Genomic DNA, 18,355 nt, shown 5'->3' on the forward strand with positions numbered 1-18,355 from the left:
TCTTTGTCATACGATGGACAGTCTATTTACGACAAACCGAGTTGAGGGCGAGTATATATTCTATAGATTCCGAAGCGTTTCGAGTCGAACGACGAGGCTTTCAATAATCGAACAATGGCTCTGCCTTGCTGAAGAATATCGCAATTATTTCTCCGCTGTGCGGTTTGAAAAAGCGCGTGATCGATGAATTTTAGAAGATTGGCGAGTATACTCGGTTGTACGCACGACTTTCTCTCTCTCTTTCTCTCTCTGTCTGTCTCTCTTTCTTTCACCGCTCTCTCTCTCTCTCTTTCTCACATCCTTTCTTTCTCAATTTCTCTCATTTTTTCCCATTCACATTTTTGTTCGATTATTTGTAGAAACAATGAGTAATGGCTATTGTGTACTTCTCCTATGCAGACACATTTCCCCCTGTAAGATAGGAGACGAACGTTAATGACAATTCGAGTGTGACTAATGCAATTGCAATTTTATTCACATAGAATGTATTCGTTTCATTGAATGTATTCTACTCGATCGACGAGTGTCGTTAATAATTGCATCTTCCTTTTCTTTTCTTTTCTTTTCTTGTTTTTCTTTTTTTTCCGTTTTTCTTATCTCTTTTCTATCCTTAATAAGACATTTTTTTTTTTTTCGTAAAATGTAAAAATTTTTAACATAGGATTAAAGAATCCTAAGGAGATTTTGCGTCAATGACGACACGAAAGCTTTCGTTTATAACTTTAAGGGTGAAGACTTTCGTGACGTTCATATCCCAAAAGGAATCTACAGATACGAAAAACTTTTACGAACCACCCTTTTTCCACTCCTTTCTCTCTCTCTCTCTCTCTCTCTCACTCCCTCTTCTCCTTTGTTTACTTTGGCATCACAATTATATATTCAACGATCGCTTCTGAAATCGGACGACGGTTTGCATCATTAATCAAGGATTTGCATAATTTTAATTAAAAACTATGCGAATAGTCTCCAAGGAAATTTCATTAATATCTCTGGTTTAACCGGTTACGTGACCTTAACTGATAGATATCCCACCTTAAACTTACTTTCTTTCTTTTTCTTTGTTTCTTTTTTTTTCTTTCCTTTTTTCTTTCTTTTATCGAAACAACTAAGATCGAAAATCATTCATAATTAATAAATTTGAGTCGCCTCGAGAGATCACGAGGAAAGAGCATGTACACGCAAAATTGAGACGTCAACGTGAACTCACGTGTGTTAAATGAAACGTAGGTATCTCGCTTGAGTAAGCAAGTAAGCAAGTAAGCAAGCAAGCAAGCAAACAACAAAAGGTTTGGATCGATCTTTCGTGCTCGCTGGACGACGATTAATTCCAATTTGCTGAGCTTTACGGAGGACCTGAGGAAAGGTAAGGTAAGCTAAGCTAAGCTAAGGTAAGGTGAAGTAAAAGGTAAGGTAAGGTAAGGTAAGGTAAGGTAAGGTAAGGTAAGATAAAGTAAGGTAAGGTATGGTATGGTATGGTATGGTATAGTATAGTATGGTATAGTATAGTATGGTATGGTATGGTATGGTATGGTATGATATAGTATGATATGTTATTGTAACTTAAGTTAAGTTACGTTAAGCACGACGAGGATATATGTATACTTTTTCGTGAGTTGCTGAGATTAAAACATAAGAAGGAACGACGTAAAGGATGAGAAGATGCAATAGGTTGATCTCGTAAAGATTTCAATGTATATACGTGATTTAGTGTATTGTACGTGTGTTGTATGATCTTCGTTGATATATATATATATATATATATATACACACGTAAGTATATAGACGATGTGTATCGTGCTTGGCTGAGTGTACGACACTCTGACTCTAAAGGGTTAATGATACTAGGATTTAAATGGCGCAGGAGTCAAAGCAAGTGTCGTTTCAGAGACGACATGTATGATCTAAGTATACGTGTGTAGAGAGTAAGAAGAAAGAGAATGAAAGAGAGAGAGAGAGAGAGAGAGAGAGAGAGAGAGAGAGAAAGGGAGAGGGAGAGAGAGAGGGAGAGAGAGAGAGAGAGAGACATCGTCAGGAAAGTAGGATGGATAAAGATAGAGTATGGCAAATGAAGGCTAAAGAAGAAACGCATCGTGAACTGGCTCTATACGAGGGTACTATTTCCCTCTCTTTTTCTCTTTCTCTCTCTCTCTCTCTCTATCTTTCTCTCTCTCTCTTTCTTCTGTCTCTCTGTCTCTTTGTCTCTACCTCCCTCTCTTTCTTTTTCCTCTTCTTAACGGCTAGCGGCGTTCTTTTTTCTCCTCGTAAAGCTGCACCCTGTGATCTCAAAGATACAGAACTTTTTTTTTCCTTCCCAGTAGTAGGTACACCACGAGAAGAGGGCGGGCCGTTCTTGCCGGTGGTTAACGTTGGCGATGTCAGTGATGGTGTAATGGTGGTGATGGTGGTAGTGGTGGTGTAGCCGCTGGTGGTGGTGGTGTAGCCGCTGGTGGTAGTGGTGCAGCCGCTGGTGGTTCCAGCTCGTTCAAAGAGGAGCCGAACTCGGTCAAGCTGCCATTTCGCCAAGTCACTCGCGGTCTATCGTGTTAAAAGTATTCTGGTAGGGTAAGCTTGTGCTCGCGCGTTCACTATGTACCACGAAAAGCCGGAAATACGGGCAAACACGTACCAGCTAAAGATCCATTACCGTTCTCTTAACGTTGTCCCGGACGAGCTCGTTCGTCCCGTTTTGACTCTTGACCTTTGCTCTCTTTTTCCTTTATATACACGCTCCTCACCATTACCATTATCCTTTAGTCACACAACTATTACCACCACCTATGATCATTTTGTATAGTTTTTAGTTATATTTATACGTTTTTTTGCGGTCACTGATTTGTTTCTCTCCTTTCCTCTCTTCCTCTTTCTTTTTCTCTCTCTTTCTCTCTCGTCTCTTTTTCTGTACTCTATTCATAAACTTACATATGTTTCCAGGTACTGCTAGTCACAAAAATTGTAAGACACCGTTTTTAATTATATTTATATGTTTTTTGTGCTCACCGAATAGCCTTTCCCCCCCCCCCTCTCTCTCTCTCTCTCTCATTCTTTACTCTTTTCACCAATTTATCTAACTTGTCCAAATGCTACGAGTTATAAATATGTCAAGTTAACACGATAAAAGTGAGAAATGGACGAGGTGACGAGATCTTTTGAAGATAATCTTGCGTATCTAACGTGAGAACGCACAAATATTATTGTCACTATGAATGCTTGCATTCCCTTGCAAGCGTCCTTTGCATTCTAGTTCGTCTCCAAGGAGATGGCCTATAGTTGTGGGAATGGCGAGATATCGTCATCACCACCGCCATCATTATCACCACTGACATATTTCAACGTGACCTACGTCACTGTCAGCAACAATTGCAACGCGACATCGATTTCCTCAAGCAACGACGCGAGACGTATAATCGATCAAGCGTAACCTTCGAGTTGGCGCCTTGTCCGTCAAATTTTCTATTCGCTCAACGCCTTCCATCTCTTTCTTTCTTCATTTTTTTTTCCCCTTTACTTTAAACTAGTTCCGCTTCTTTATTATTAACTTAAATTTACCATTATTACATGTGCGTTGCTTTTTTCTTTTTATTTTTTAATATATATATATATATACATACATACACACACACGCATATATATATATATATATATATATATATATACATTTTCTCTCAATTTTCTTATCTCAAATAAAGATCCATTATTTATCAATGTTTGATCTTACCTCTGCCGGTGGTTTTCCAGCAACACTAACGCACTCGATTACGAGCTCTCGATCTTCAGTCGTCACGAGAAAGTCCCCCTGAAGGATCTTTGGTGGTTCAGGCGGCACCAACACACTCAAACGAGCAAATCTCGATCGTAAGGCTGGTTGACCGTCGTTCGTCGGCGAGGCCTGGCACTGATAAACGCCATCATCCTCAAGCTCAACCGGATATATGTGCAATGAAAAATCACCTGGAATTAAAATTTCACTGCTTGAGTATAATTTGTGGATTGTATCTTAGGTATAGGATTGGTAAGGCGGGAGGTGGGATGGGCTGGGGGAGAAAGGAACGAAAAACAAAAAGAAAAGAAAAATTATGAACGATAGAGGATTCTTGGTTCGATCGTGAGAGATCGATAAGAGCGTAGATGAAAACTTTACGATAGATTAAAAAGAAGAAAAAAGAGAGGAAGAGAGAGGAATATTTTCATTTGAAAATCTCGGCGCATGTACGTACGTGTAAGCTGCCAAGTGCAAGAGAGTTTCTGTTATATATATGTATATATATATATATATATATATATATACATGTATATATATATATACATATATACGAGTGATAGACGAATTAAAGTGTCCGCTAGTACTAACGCAGAAGGTTTCGAACAAGTTAACAGCCAACGGCTTGTGCCAACAACCCTGGTTGGTAAAAGCTCTCTTTCTCTCTCTCTCTCTCTCTCTCGCTTTTTCTCTCTTTCTCGTTTCCTCTACTTCGCTCGTCGAATCGCGAGAACGCATTTGAGCGACGTCTCGATGGCAAAGGATCACGCTGGAATAAATTCGTCTCGATGCTCGGTTTACTGTTTTTCCAGGTTTCGTTCGATCGTTCGAATTCCTCACCCCGAAGGCTGAAAACCGGCTGAAACTACGCTCTCGAAGAGAAACCGAAAGTAAACAGAGTTGAATCAATGAAAAATGTGCAAAAAATAAATAAATAAAAAAGAAAAAAGAAAAAAGAAGGAGAAAAAAAAGAAAGAAAAAGAAAATTGCCTGAAACGTTATGTATATACTTGTCTCTCTCTCTCTCTCTCTCTCTCTCTCTTCTCTTTCTGTTATGCAGAGATTTCCGCTTCACCATTCACGACGAAGAATAATTCTTGCAATAAATTGCACCCTTAACGATGCCATACTATGTGGTGCATCGAAACGATCCTTTCGGTTCACGTTCGATAAAACGTACGCGTCGTGTGCTCGTAATGCCATTCGATCCATTATTGTACGGGCTTTCTCTATAACGAGAGAATTTAATCGTCGATCGTACGTTACACGATCCGGGGAATCCGAACGGATCGTTAAATAATCCGTACCTCGCCTAAGCTTTGAATGCGATTTGTAAGAGAAACAACTTCTCGAACCGATTACCAGCATTATGTTCTTATAGGAATTTGTTCTTTTATTTGAACGATTAACTAAACGGCACAATTATTGATAAATTTGTTAAAATGATTAGAAACAAATCGAAAATAAATTTATTACTTTAGATTAGAAAAAAGAGGAAAAAAAGAAAAAAAAAAAAAAAAAAAAGAGAAAAAATGCAGTGGCACCCGATAATTTGTTCTATCGATTGGAATCCTTTTTTTTTTCTTTTTTTCTTCATTACTGCATATGCGTACGTAAATTTCAATGGAAAAAAGGAACGATCAAAATTGACACTCACAGGTCGTATCTTTACATTTACATTTGTGCGAAAACTATGGAGGTTTGAACGATCGAGTAACTCGTAACAACCGGTATTACGCGGGACAGCTATTAGCCCTTCTCTAGTCAAGTACAACGAACGAACTTTCAAAACACTCTAGCACTCGAGTTCGCGTTTCCGTAGCGAGCTGCGATAATTAACTTTCGCGCGAAACGTGCTCGCCCCGCTTTCCATCCCTCTCCTCCTCGTCCCTCCCTGTTCTCTTTACCTTTCCTACCTCTCCACGTGAAATCTTTTTAACGAATATATAACATACCTCTATATATATATATATATATATATATATATATATATATATCTATGTTAGTAAAAGCAATTCGAGGAAACTATTAGACTTGAAAGAGAATAGCCCGTGTATAAAATAGTCCGATGATAACGATACTTAAACGTTTCAATAGTCGACACTTAAGGTTAGAGAAAGTTTTCAAGTAGAAAGACATCGTCATGATCGATAAGGAAACACAGCCAGATGAATGAATAAAGAGAGAGATAGAGAGAGAGAGAGAGAGAAAGAGAGAGACAGGGCAAAGAGAAGACTTCCTTTGGGAAGTAAAGATGTAGACAACGAGAGAAATAGAGATAGAGATAGTCTGTATAGGCAAACAACGCATCGCGAAAATTTACCTCTGGAACATTGTGTCGCACGATCACGAACGTTTGTAATTAATTTTAATTAGTTGATCCATCTAACGAGTAGTCTAGTGTAAACGGTCGTGATTAATTATAATTTGTTCGAAGAAAGATCGGTCCTAAACTCTAGAGACCAATCTACCTATACGTTTCTCTATATGAACGTTTATGTATCTATGGAACCCCTTTGGAATTATAACGGATGGTACTCGACATCTTTTCGGTTTAATTATCGACACAATGAAATTGACGACGAATGCATTTACCCTTCGAGATACTCGCTAACGAAATTAACGTAATACCTCCTTCCTTGCAACGTAATACATCTTCTCTTATAGCTTTGTATATGGTCTTACTTAGTTCATATATATATATATATATATATAAAATATGCATACACGTACACATTTATGTACGTATCAAATAGATACTAGAAATATCGTTTAGATGGGCTTGGGTTGTACATGTGCGAATACGTGCATCTCTGAACACACAGGTGAATTTGGTGCATATAACTTATGCGGGTACTCAAGTTTCCACGTTGGAAAAGGCCAGACATTTTATGCTTGAAAGAACGTAAAACTGGAAAAGTTTGAAAACGCTCGCTCTGTACGTATACGAAGTATGTGGAGAGAGAGAGAGAGAGAGAGGGAGAGGGAGAAAGAGAGAGAGAAAGTAGACGATTCTACATAGCGAGTTTTCTCTTACTTTTTTTTTCTCTAGTTTGCTTGGATTCGTCGCTACATTTTGTCTCTCTATCTTCCATTCTTTCTTTCTTTCTTTCTTTCTTTCTTTCTTTTTCCCTTTCGTTTTCCTATTCTCTCTTTATATCACATTTTTGCATTCATACGAAAATACGTTTGTGTTTGAGGTTTCATCGACGTTCTAGAAAATTTCTATGATTCTCAAAGTTAATGTACACAATGAAAATACAATTATTCTGATACTTAGAATTTCAACATTTTCGTATGGCTTATTATAATTATGAATATTTTATAAAGTATTTATGAAACTTTATGGATAATTGTATCGAATGAATATCTATGATTTATTTATTTATTTTGATAGTTAAGATTTGCAAATTTTGACATAGTACGTCATTGTATTTCATTAATCGAATATATACATAATGTGATGTTAAGAAAATGACGATATATAGTATAAATGATCGCGTTAGGATTAGTCAAGTTCGTTGAGCCGCGAATAAACGCGTTATGGATAGCCGGTCGGTACGCCGACACGGATTTGCACGATTAAAACGAATATTCCATGCACGAGAGCATAGCGAGCGTGTCAACCCGCGCTATTATCGACATTATTATTTCGGCTAATTGGATCGCAATTTCCGTTACATCCGACAACGCGCATCCCGAATTATGCGTTAGTCGCATGCTTATATTCGCATGCGCATGCTCCTAGGGACTTGTTCGCTAAAGCTTTGTGAAGGCTTCGCGAATCGAGCGAGAAACCGCAACGAGCGTTAAGAGGCGGAAAACGTATTTTAACGAATTTCCTCGCGTCCGAACACAATCGCGTTAAATGGAATTTTAAATGACACCGACGATTAAATGGCTAGAAAGAGTGAAAGATAGGAAGAGAGAGAGAGAGAGAGAGAATGAGAGAGGGAATGGAACGACTTTATACAAACATTCGGCCGAATAGAAACGTCCGACGTTTCCGGACGATGTGATATTTTCTTTTAGAAAAGAATTAATCATCTTCTTTCACGTCACAAATTTTCTTTCCCATTTATCAGAATTCTGTTGCTACTTATAATTAAAAAAAAAAAAAAAAAAAAAAAAAATAAAATAAAATAAAATAAAAAAAAAGGAAAGAAATAAAGAAAGAAAAAAAAAAAAAGGGAAAAGGAAAATGCCATTCGTACTTTTCTAATCCTTTACACATAATATCTTTTATAATCCAATTGACATGAAATTAATTATTGTTTAACGTAATCTATCGGACGAATTTTTCGGAGGATAATGATAGCTGGTATTTGCTCAGGGTCATATCCTTCCGATTCGTAAGCGTGCTAATTGGAAACGTGGCTCTAGTTGCAAACTGCAACGACCCTCGATTGTTTCGGCCTACAACCGGATAAACGATGGCTGTACAGTGTACAAGCAAGAGCGGGTCGCATGAACGACCTTTATTGCGATCCTAAATCAACTAAATGTCCATGATACAGTGAGTAGCCTCGTTTCGTACGAGCGGATCATAGTTACGTGTCAACCATGACGAGATATTTTGTACATTTCGTCTTATAATTTGCTTCTTCTCTTTTCTTTTTTTTTTTTTTTTATTAATTTTTCTTTCTTTTCTTTTTCTCTTTTTTTTCTTTTTTTTTTTTTTTTTTTTTTGAAGAAGAAGAAGAAGTATCCTCCTTTATACATTGTATATAAATATTGTTAAATTGTTTCAACTTAACAATTTTATTTACAAGTCACAAAGATATACGTATTTCAAAGTTTTAATGAACGAATAAAAATCGATTTAATTCGAATAATCTCTAAATCAGTATCATCCTATTCTAAATAACGCTTTAAGACTATCTACTGCACCTAAAGTACACGACGGTTATTCGATAGTGTACACGAATTAACTGGTCTCTATTTGCCGAGTAAACTTGTCAGTCGAGTCTCTCGTTAACAGTAACTTTAATCCATAATTACAGCGTATTAAGATGCCGATCCAACTCGTCCGCTATGGGAGCAAATTCGAATCATATTTCGCGGTTGATATCCGTTGCACAAAGGACGTAAATTTTCAATCTGACATCAACGTTCTATTAACTTACTACTTGTTCTTACTCAGAATATTACTTTTACTTATATATATATATATATATATATATATATATATATATAAAGAAACGTATATTTATGTAAATGAATACATATGTATTATCAATATATACTTATATACAAGTTCATAATTCAACAAGATAGAATCAGGACGCATTTAAAAGCCTGTTACCTGTATGAATCGATTAATTTTCTCTTCTTTTTCTTTCATTCATTTCCCCCCTCCCTCCTCTCTCTCTCTCTCTCTCTCTCTTTCTCTCCCTTTCTCTTTTTATCTTTTTTTCAAAATATCTACACATATATTCATGCATGCAATCCAATCGAATACGAGATTCAAACAAAACATGTTTTTTTTTTTAGTCGTTACAATAAACAAACGTGTCATCAAAAGTAAAACAAAATCGTGGCAATCGATTCGATAGAATATTTCCCTTGATCCTTACATTTCGACCAATCGATTTACAAGCGTATCTCGTATTACCGCGTGAATATACGTGTAATCAGTTATCCGAATAGTAATAGTCTGCGTGCACGCTAGCAGAGCTAGCTAGCTCTTTATCGCGATACTAAATCAGTGAACCGTCGATAACGCGGAGATGATCCTTTAGCGTAAGGTGGTCTCTCATATTAATGTTAGTTTCCTCTGAAGAGAAAGAGAGAGAGAGAGAGAGAGAAAGAGAGAGGGAGAGACAGAGAGAGAGAGAGAGAGAGAGAGAGAAAGCTAGAGAGGTAGGTATGTAATAGCAACCATAACTCTATGCCGAAATTAGTAACGGTTAGGCCTACAAACGGCTTGTAGGCAAGCGAATGGTCGACCAGACGAGCCAGCTATGACATTAATCGCATCTGTAAATTTCACGAAAGCACGGTCGGCATAGTTGTGTGTACTTGCTTCGAGCCGCGATCAGTGTCGCCCATTCGTGAAGCTTTGACATAAACCTCGTATATATAAATACCGACCATTTAAATAATACCAATCGACTGTCATGATTATATTTATGAATGTAAAAATAAGTTTCTCTTTTCTTCTTCTTCTTTTTTTTTCCTTTTTTTTTCTTCTTCTTCTTCTTCTTTTTCTTTTTCTCTTCTTCTTTTTTTTCTTTTCTTTTTTTTTGTCTCTCTCCCTTATTTCTCTTCGATACTATATATCCCGTACATTCAAGGACCTACTTGCTTTATTTAAAATAATAAAAAAGAAATGTAAAAGCATTTCGCTATATAAGAAATTTGCATGGAACCATGACTTGTGAGCTGGCAAATAGATTGATCGAATGTGTCCGTTGTCAGTAATACGATCAAGGTAACGCGCGAGCAACATGAAACGAGATTACTTTTTCCTCCCCTTTCACCCTCTCACTTTCTCTATAACCAACATCTACTACTACTTCTTTCATTAAAATTTTTCTATTTTCAAATTCATTTTGTACGAAATATCCTTGGAAGTTTAAATATAAAAGAAAAAATGAAAAGAGAGAGAGAGAGAGAGAGAGAGAGGGAAAACAAAAAAAAAGGGAGAAAGAAAAGCGGTCAAACGAATAAAATCCGTTTTCGAGACGATGAATAAAAGATGATACGACAGCAACGACGACGACGACGATGATGACGATGTGGTAGTGGTGATGCTGTAGTTCGCATCGTCGAGCTGATTCGCTGATTCTTATTCATAAAATCGTATTCATAAAATATGTAAAATATCGTTTTTGTTTCATATTAATCGAATCGAATTGGTACACGTACCAGTCTAGTAAATAAGAGAATCTTAATCTTCCATTATAATTTTCTTAATGGACGAATAAGAGTGTCAAGAATTTTCTTTCTTTCTATTTTTCTTCTTCTTCTTCCTTTTTGTTTTATTATTATTATTATTATCATTAATCGCGCTACATTATTAATTGTAATATTTAGTCAGGCCGTTGTAATTATTCGTTCGATTGCGTTTCAACAACGATAACGATCAATGTATCCCCGACATGCTATCCCTCAGCAAGCTATCGAATGGTAGCACAGGGTGTTCTAAGGTCAGAGCGATTGCCAATTAACGCTCGACTCGATACTCGATCAACGACGACCAAGGATCGACGGTGTCGACGTTCGACGAGGAATATCGCGACGATGACGACGACGATGACGACGATGACGACGACGACGACGACGATGACGACGATGACGACGATGATGACGACGACGACAAGTACGAGGATGAGAACGACTATGACTACTACTACTACTAATACTAGTACTAGAACTACTATTACTAGTTGGTACTTTACACATACTATGAAAGCAACGCGTGCACGTGGCCTGAATTGCAAATCTCAATTTGTCGCGTGGCACTGCAAGCGTGCGCTAGCTCGCTTCATCAGCATATGCATAAGGCAAGATTTTCGGTAAAATTGCATCAGACTGGGCTATAAAATTAACGCTCATATTTTCGAAGGAAAGAAAAAGAGGTGGGAGAGAGACAGAGAGAGGGAGACAGAATTAGAAAAGCATAGATGGAGAGAAGAAGAGGTTTAAAGAAAGCGATAGGGTAAAGATAGAAAGAGATGACAAGAGGGCTTCGTTACGCGTTCGTCGGTTCACACACGAGAATATCTCGGTCACGTAGACTCCTCTTAATTGGCACAATCGCTAGAGCTTTTGGCGATTCGTTTTTCACGCTTCGCGCATTCGACTTTAACGACCGGTCTTTGGCTCTCAGGATTAATCGCGACGCCGTCTGCTTTTTTCCATTTTTTTTTTCTTTCTCTCTCTCTCCCTCTCTCTCTATCTCTCCCTCTCCCTCTTTCTCTGTCTGTCTCTCTCTTTCTCTCTCTTTGCTTTCGCCTTTCTAACCAACTACGCAGTACTCCGAACGTCACCCTTTTTTTTTTTTAGTTTGTCTTTTTATTTCTCTCTTTCTCTCTTTCTCTTGATCCTCCTCCGCCATAAATTCGCTTCTCGAATCTCCGTCAACGTAATACGATATCGATCTGCACCGAACTGCCGGACATTGATTAAATAAAGCCATGAAATAAAACGCCTTCGGGCTTTTTATTTAGATTGCGAACGTTTCGATGGAATCGAAAACTCAATGAAACCTTCGCGTCGATCTCATCGTCAGTGAGAACAGTTTTGCGATTCGTCGAGCTCGAAGCACTTCGATCGGCGCCTCGTTTAACCGGCTTTGTATATCCGAGAGATTAGAACGAACTTTGCGATAAATCTTCTCGCTTCTATCCTGTCGTTGGGCAAATTTATAGACCGATTCACTGTTGGATACCCTTTCGAGAGTTCATTATGATCCCTCGTGATCTATATCTTTGTCTATCTCTCTCTCTCTCTCTCTCTCTCTCTCTCTCTCTCTCTCTTTAACTCTCTCGTTCTCTTTCAATCTTTCTCTCTCACATACAGTATATCTACGAATTAAAACGTCGATTTATACGTTACGATGGACATCGAATCGAGTGTCGGATCGATCAGTGAACTAACTCCAAATGAAAGAGACAAATATCAGCTGGTACGTCGAGCGAGAGAGAGAGAAAGAGAGAGAGAGAGAGAGACAGAGAGAGAGAAAGAGAGAGAGAGAGAGAGAGAGAGAGTGGTGAAAAAGAAAAAAAACGAAATAGAGAGAGAGAGAGAGAGAGAGAGATTTTTGGATAGAGAAGGAAAAGTGCGCCGACCGTTAAAAATTCGTGCGCGTATATAGTTGGCTGAGTTGCGTATCTTTCTCTCTCTTTCCCTCTCTTTTTCTCTCTCTATTAAAAATCGCTCTTCCGCGATGCTGCTCCTTTTACGGTGTAATATAGGAATCGTAGACATCGCGACGTTCTCGTTGGTAATAACGGCGAAAGAAAAAAAGGAGAGAGGAAGAGAGAAAGGGAGAGAGAGATAGAGATAGATAGAGAGAGAGAGAGTGAGAGAGAAAAGAGAGAAAAGAAGTAAAAGAAAAAAGAAATAAAATGGAAGAAAAAGAGAGGGAAAAAAACAATGAAGCAGAGAGCTTGATGAAGAGTCACAGTCCGATCTATTGTCGAAATGCATTTTCTAGGACAGATCGTTGAAAGGTGATCTCTCATGGAATTAAAAAGCTACTCGTTCTCGAGATAGTTTCGAAACAATGCATCTGTTATCATTATCAAATTAATTAAACAGGCGTGAGAAAAAGAGAGAGAGAGAGAGAGAGAAATTTATAAACTTTTCTTATGATTAAAGAATAATACAAAAAGAAAGGGGAAAAAAAAAAGTAATATAATAAATATATTCAACGAGTCTTGATAAAACGATTGTTGCAATTACTATTGTAGTATTCGGTGGTAGAGAGACGTGAGATCTATGTCCACGGGAAACGGCGAAGCGAGGAGAATCGCAGAAGATCTATCTTGGCCGAGGTCGAAAAGCGAGAGTATGTACGTATGTATAGATGTGAGTGCTACTGCAGTATCCGTGCATACTGAAATATTGGCCCGCTTGCGGCTCGCTGGCGGTACGGAAGATTCGTGAGTTGCTCTCCGCACATCCTCTATTCGCTCTCTCTCTCTCTCTCTCTCTCTCTCTCTCTCTCTCTCTCTCTCTCTTTCTCCCTCTCGTTTACTCGGTCGTTCCTTGCACACACTCCGTAGTCCTATTGATCTATGGCAGAACCATTAACCACCGAAGCGTGCGCCAAATGTTTCGGAACTAATTTAAAGTTCGGGCAAGCCTTCCAAGGCAACGGTATCGTCATCCTTTTGAAGACTACCAAGCAAAGCATATACGTGTGAAAGCGTCGATTAAGATCCATCGAAGACACGCATAGTATATTAGTAATAATAATAATAGTATTAATATTATATATTGTATTTATTAACATTGAACAATTTCATTCTCAACAATTTCTTTCATTTGCTCTTCGTATTTTTCCCATTCTTTATTATACGTATTATAAGCTGGATGCGATAAGAAGAACAAAAAAGAAAAAAAGAAAGGAAAAAAAAAAAAGGAAGAACAGAAGAATAAGAAGTTATATTCCGCGATTCCTTCTATTTTACTGGACTTCTTCTTCTTCTTCTTCTTCTTCTTCTTTGTCCTTTCTCTAATCTAAAAGAAGTCTGATTGCAATAACCGTGATAAAAGAAGAACCTTTTCTTTCTTACTATTTTATTTATTTTATATCAATGCGCTTATTATTATAATGTGTAATAAGATTTCTCTCCAACTTTCTATATATATATATATATATATATATATATATATAAACGATATATCTAGAAATAATAATAACAATAGCTCGTTCTATTCTTCTTTTCTATATATTTTTCTTTAATCTTCTATTCTTTATACCTTTCTTCTTTAACTTTGTCGCTAGGTTGACCGTTTTAGAGATGATGCCCTTTTACCTAGTCGTTCGGAGAACCTACCCGTAGAAATGGACGATATAACTCAAGACCAAGAGAAAAATTTAATCTCAACCGTATTGTAAGCTTACAACGCTATTGTTGCGAAAAAATGATGAGTCGAAAGATTCGAAAAAGCGTTCAAGCAAGGAAGAGTGCCGTGTTTTTATGCGAATTTATACGATTTCCTCGGCATTGTCCGTCGAGTATCTTACGATTTACGATCTCGAGAGTCATCGATTTATACTCTTTTCATCTTTCCTCTTATCTCTCTCGCTCTCTCTCTCTCTCTCTCTCTCTCTCTCCCTCTTCAATTTCTAAACTATGAGAAGAGAATGGAACGAGAGAGTAACCGCTCTATTACGTTGTCGAATATAATTTCTATCGTGGAAAATTAAATGTTCGTTGACGTTCCGGCAAGCAAGTAAAATGGCCAACCAAGCTTGCGGCGTGAAACGCTTTTTCTGCTAAATTTCTCTAACGCTTTTATGTACTCTGATACACGGTTAATTCACACTGCGTTTATCGATTGGATTGAATGTTCATGATAAATTTTTAAAGTATAATTAAAGAGTAATTATCAAAGATCCCCGAGATATTTTATTGACTCATTTCGACGTTCATAGATACCGTTTTCCTGATTGACCGTACCGTGTAGACATTTTTCGAGTGTTCTCTCGACGTGGTAACTTGTTCTCAAATATTTGCTTCAATCGTATGCATACATATGTACATACGTTTCTATCTCCCTCCCTTCTCCCTCTCTCTCTCTCTCTCTCTCTCTCTCTCGTATCGATGCTATTTGGAATTCACCTACGAAGTTGCACAAAACGTTGTGAACTTTGCCGAGCTCTGGAAACTCATTTGCACGATGTTGGAAAACTATAGGAATAATATTTCAAAGCTACGAAGTATAATGTGGAACATTGGTTCTGGGGACATCGAGAACTGTGCCGCGAATTATCAGTTAAATTATCGATAGCTTTCCAGCTCCGATATTTAATGCTATTGATTAAACATTGCGTACGTTGTTTCGAAGGTTATTCAAATTCACTGATATATCGGCCATATTATTTCGTCCGCCAATGTTTTTATATATGTATATATACATACGTACATATATAAATACATATATATGTATATATTGACTACGTGGATCAAGCAATAATAATAATTATGAAATCGATATATATATATCGTAAACAGATTTCAACTAAATCTTATTTATTAGTAAGTAAACAAATAACTATTCACCAAATTGAAAATGCCGTCGAAAAATTTGAGCCTTATCGTTTCCGAAAGCAGTCTGATATTGTATAAGTCTGTGTGATTGCACCATACGATTTGTACGATGCAAACGTGCCAGAGAGAGAGAGAGAGAGAGAGAGAGAGAGAGAGAGAGAGAGAGAGAAAATATCGATATAGGATACTATCGAATCGGTCTATCGCCTCACGAGGCTAATCCTCACGGCCTGGAATAGCTGAAAAACAAATAGAAACGACGAGTCATGTGCGATCGACGAAAACTCCGATATCGCCTGTAGCACATATTCTACAACGAGCAGTACTGTGCAAAGCGTTACTGCTACCACCTCTGCATGTCTCTCTATCTCTCTTTTCTTTTCTCTCTCTCACTTTCTCTCTCTCTCTCTCTCTCTCTCTCTCTCTCTCTCTATATCTCTATCTCTCTATTCTTTTTCTTCTTTACATAGCTTTTATTGGGAAATAGAACGAATCGAACGTTTCACGTTTTTTCTTTTTTCCTTTGATGATATTTTCTTTAAAAATTGTTACCACTTTTTTCTTTGATTAATCGTAATCGTAGAATTTGGAAAGTTTGAAAATTTTGATATAGTAAATGTTCAAAGGTTGGTTAACACTTACGATCTCTTAGTTGTGGTTTCTAACGTGGTGAAACGGGTTTACTCTCTTTCAAAAGCTTCCCTATCGATAGAACGCAAACTTTAATGTACCTTTACGATGTTAAACCTTATCATTAGTCAAAGATCTTAAATTCGTGAACCACGAGAATTTTTATTTTTATTTTTTATTAGTCCAATTGACTCTGTCCACCATCTCGACTCTTTCAATGACGAATTAATGAAAACGTGGTACGAAAAAATCGTACAATTGCTCGGTACGGAGTCGTACCAAATTGGATTAAATTTCAAATTGCTCGTGATTGATGCTATTTAAAGTCATAATTCTGCATGTAAAATCGTCCTTCCTATATGCCGAAATGAAATTTTATCGTGTCGTTCCGATCGCATTGCCAAATAACATATCATTTAAGCCAGAGTCAAATATAGAATTATCTGCGGAAAGCGCAGTTAATTACGCGTAATTGGAAAGCAATTAAGTTACAATTCAAGCAATCACTTCGATCGAGGACTACGTAAACCGTACATGCACGTGTTAGTGCATATCAAAGGAAGCCACGAAATTTTGAAGCTTGTGTTACGCATTAATGTAAGTCGGAAGCATTAAACGTTCTATCACGCGGCTCGATCATACGCGAATTATATCATATCTCGAATTCGCGCAATACATTTATTCATTTAAACGTTCGGAATATATCGAAAATATCTATTTCAATTTTTAATTTTCGTTTATTAAATCAACTACTTATCTCTAAAGTTATATCGATCTATCAATTAAGAAGAAGAAAATTTAATTAAGTAAATTTAACTTTTGTAAAAAAAAAAAAAAGAAAAAAAAAAAGAAAAAAAAGAAAGAAAAAAAAAGAAAGAAAAAAGAGAAGCAAAGAAAGAAAGAAAGAAAGAAAGAAAGAAAAACTTAATGTATAAATATTTTCACAGAAAAAAATCCAATAGTATCGAATTTATCTTTATTTATTCAGATTTATATCCTTCTCTCTATGACGGCTAATTTTTATTTTCTAAGAAATTCTATGGGTCAACTGAGTCGTATATCATTTCAAGAAATTATACGTCAGGGTTTGATAAAACCTTTTTACATATGCAAACATATATAATAAGCGTGAGCGTATCTATGTCAAAGAGAATTTAGACAAAATTTATTCGACGATCATTCTTTTCACTCGAAATAATTAACATTTGTTTAATATGACGTATCAACGGAATTCGAAACTAAATGGTGCCTGGTTTAAAAAGAATTCAAGAATTTAAAATATTCGATATAAAGATAATTAATGATGTTATACTTGTATAACTATATACATGCAAATCTACATATATAAATTTTCGTGTTTCTCTGATTTCAAAATGGCCGATCGCATAATTCAACGATTTCGACATATAATCCTTTTTAATCCTAGACTCGGTAGAAATCTCTGGAGTATCTAGCTACGTAGTTATCTCAGTTGCTGTCTCTGAATTCGAATGACGTTAACCTATATATCATATAATATGGATATTACGTGTTCGTTAATTATCTACGTGTCACGCGAACAATTCGAGATGCTTGGACGAAGATAACGACACACGCTTACTTATCGTTTCGCTTTTACAACGTCGTAGAGAAGTTGAATTTGAAAACTTGAAGACTTCTTAATCGATTCAAAGAGTCGTTCGAGCGAAAATTCGCGTCCTTTGCTAAGTAACGATAGCAAGTACGCTTCCAACGGAAAGTTTATAAGATTAATTGAGATTTTGACGTTGTACGAATATCAGGGTAGGTAAAAGGAAACGATTTCTAAGACTGCTAAATTATGGAAAATGGTTGATCTTCAAGGATCTAATAATACTTTTCTTATTTCATCATGAGAAACGAATACAATAATTCGACGTAGGATTATCAAATATCATCATGATCATCTCTTCCTTTATTATCGATACATGTGCATATAACATTGTCGTATAACTTTTCGATTCGAAACGTTCCTTCGAGAGTATGTAACGATTTAAACGAAATTGGCTCGGCAATCTAGTCTTAAAGGGAAAAGAAAAAAGAAAAAAAAAATACAAGAAGAAGAAGGAGACGAACGAAAAAAAAAAAGAAGAAATAAAAAAAGGAGAAAAAGAGAAGGAAGTATAGTATCGTATCAACGAATCGTGCTAGATTCGATTGGCTTACGAAACGAGCACAACGATGGTAAACGACATAAAATATTTTGTTGCGGCTCCGCCGC

At 36.8% G+C, this 18,355-nt stretch overlaps 1 protein-coding gene across 5 annotated transcripts in view; it reads right to left on the reverse strand.

Annotated features, from left to right (window-relative positions):
* Window positions 1-18,355, reverse strand: part of LOC124425719 (irregular chiasm C-roughest protein-like) — a 135,993-nt gene that overhangs the window by 29,473 nt on the left and 88,165 nt on the right. For all 5 annotated transcript variants that reach the window (XM_046966460.1, XM_046966459.1, XM_046966457.1 and 2 more), the window contains one exon: window positions 3,716-3,948. In XM_046966460.1, the coding sequence (XP_046822416.1) occupies window positions 3,716-3,948 (233 nt within the window). The remainder of the gene's footprint in view (window positions 1-3,715; window positions 3,949-18,355) is intronic.

Source organism: Vespa crabro, chromosome 7 (genome assembly GCF_910589235.1).
Source record: "Vespa crabro chromosome 7, iyVesCrab1.2, whole genome shotgun sequence".
Taxonomy (NCBI): Eukaryota; Metazoa; Arthropoda; class Insecta; order Hymenoptera; family Vespidae; genus Vespa; species Vespa crabro.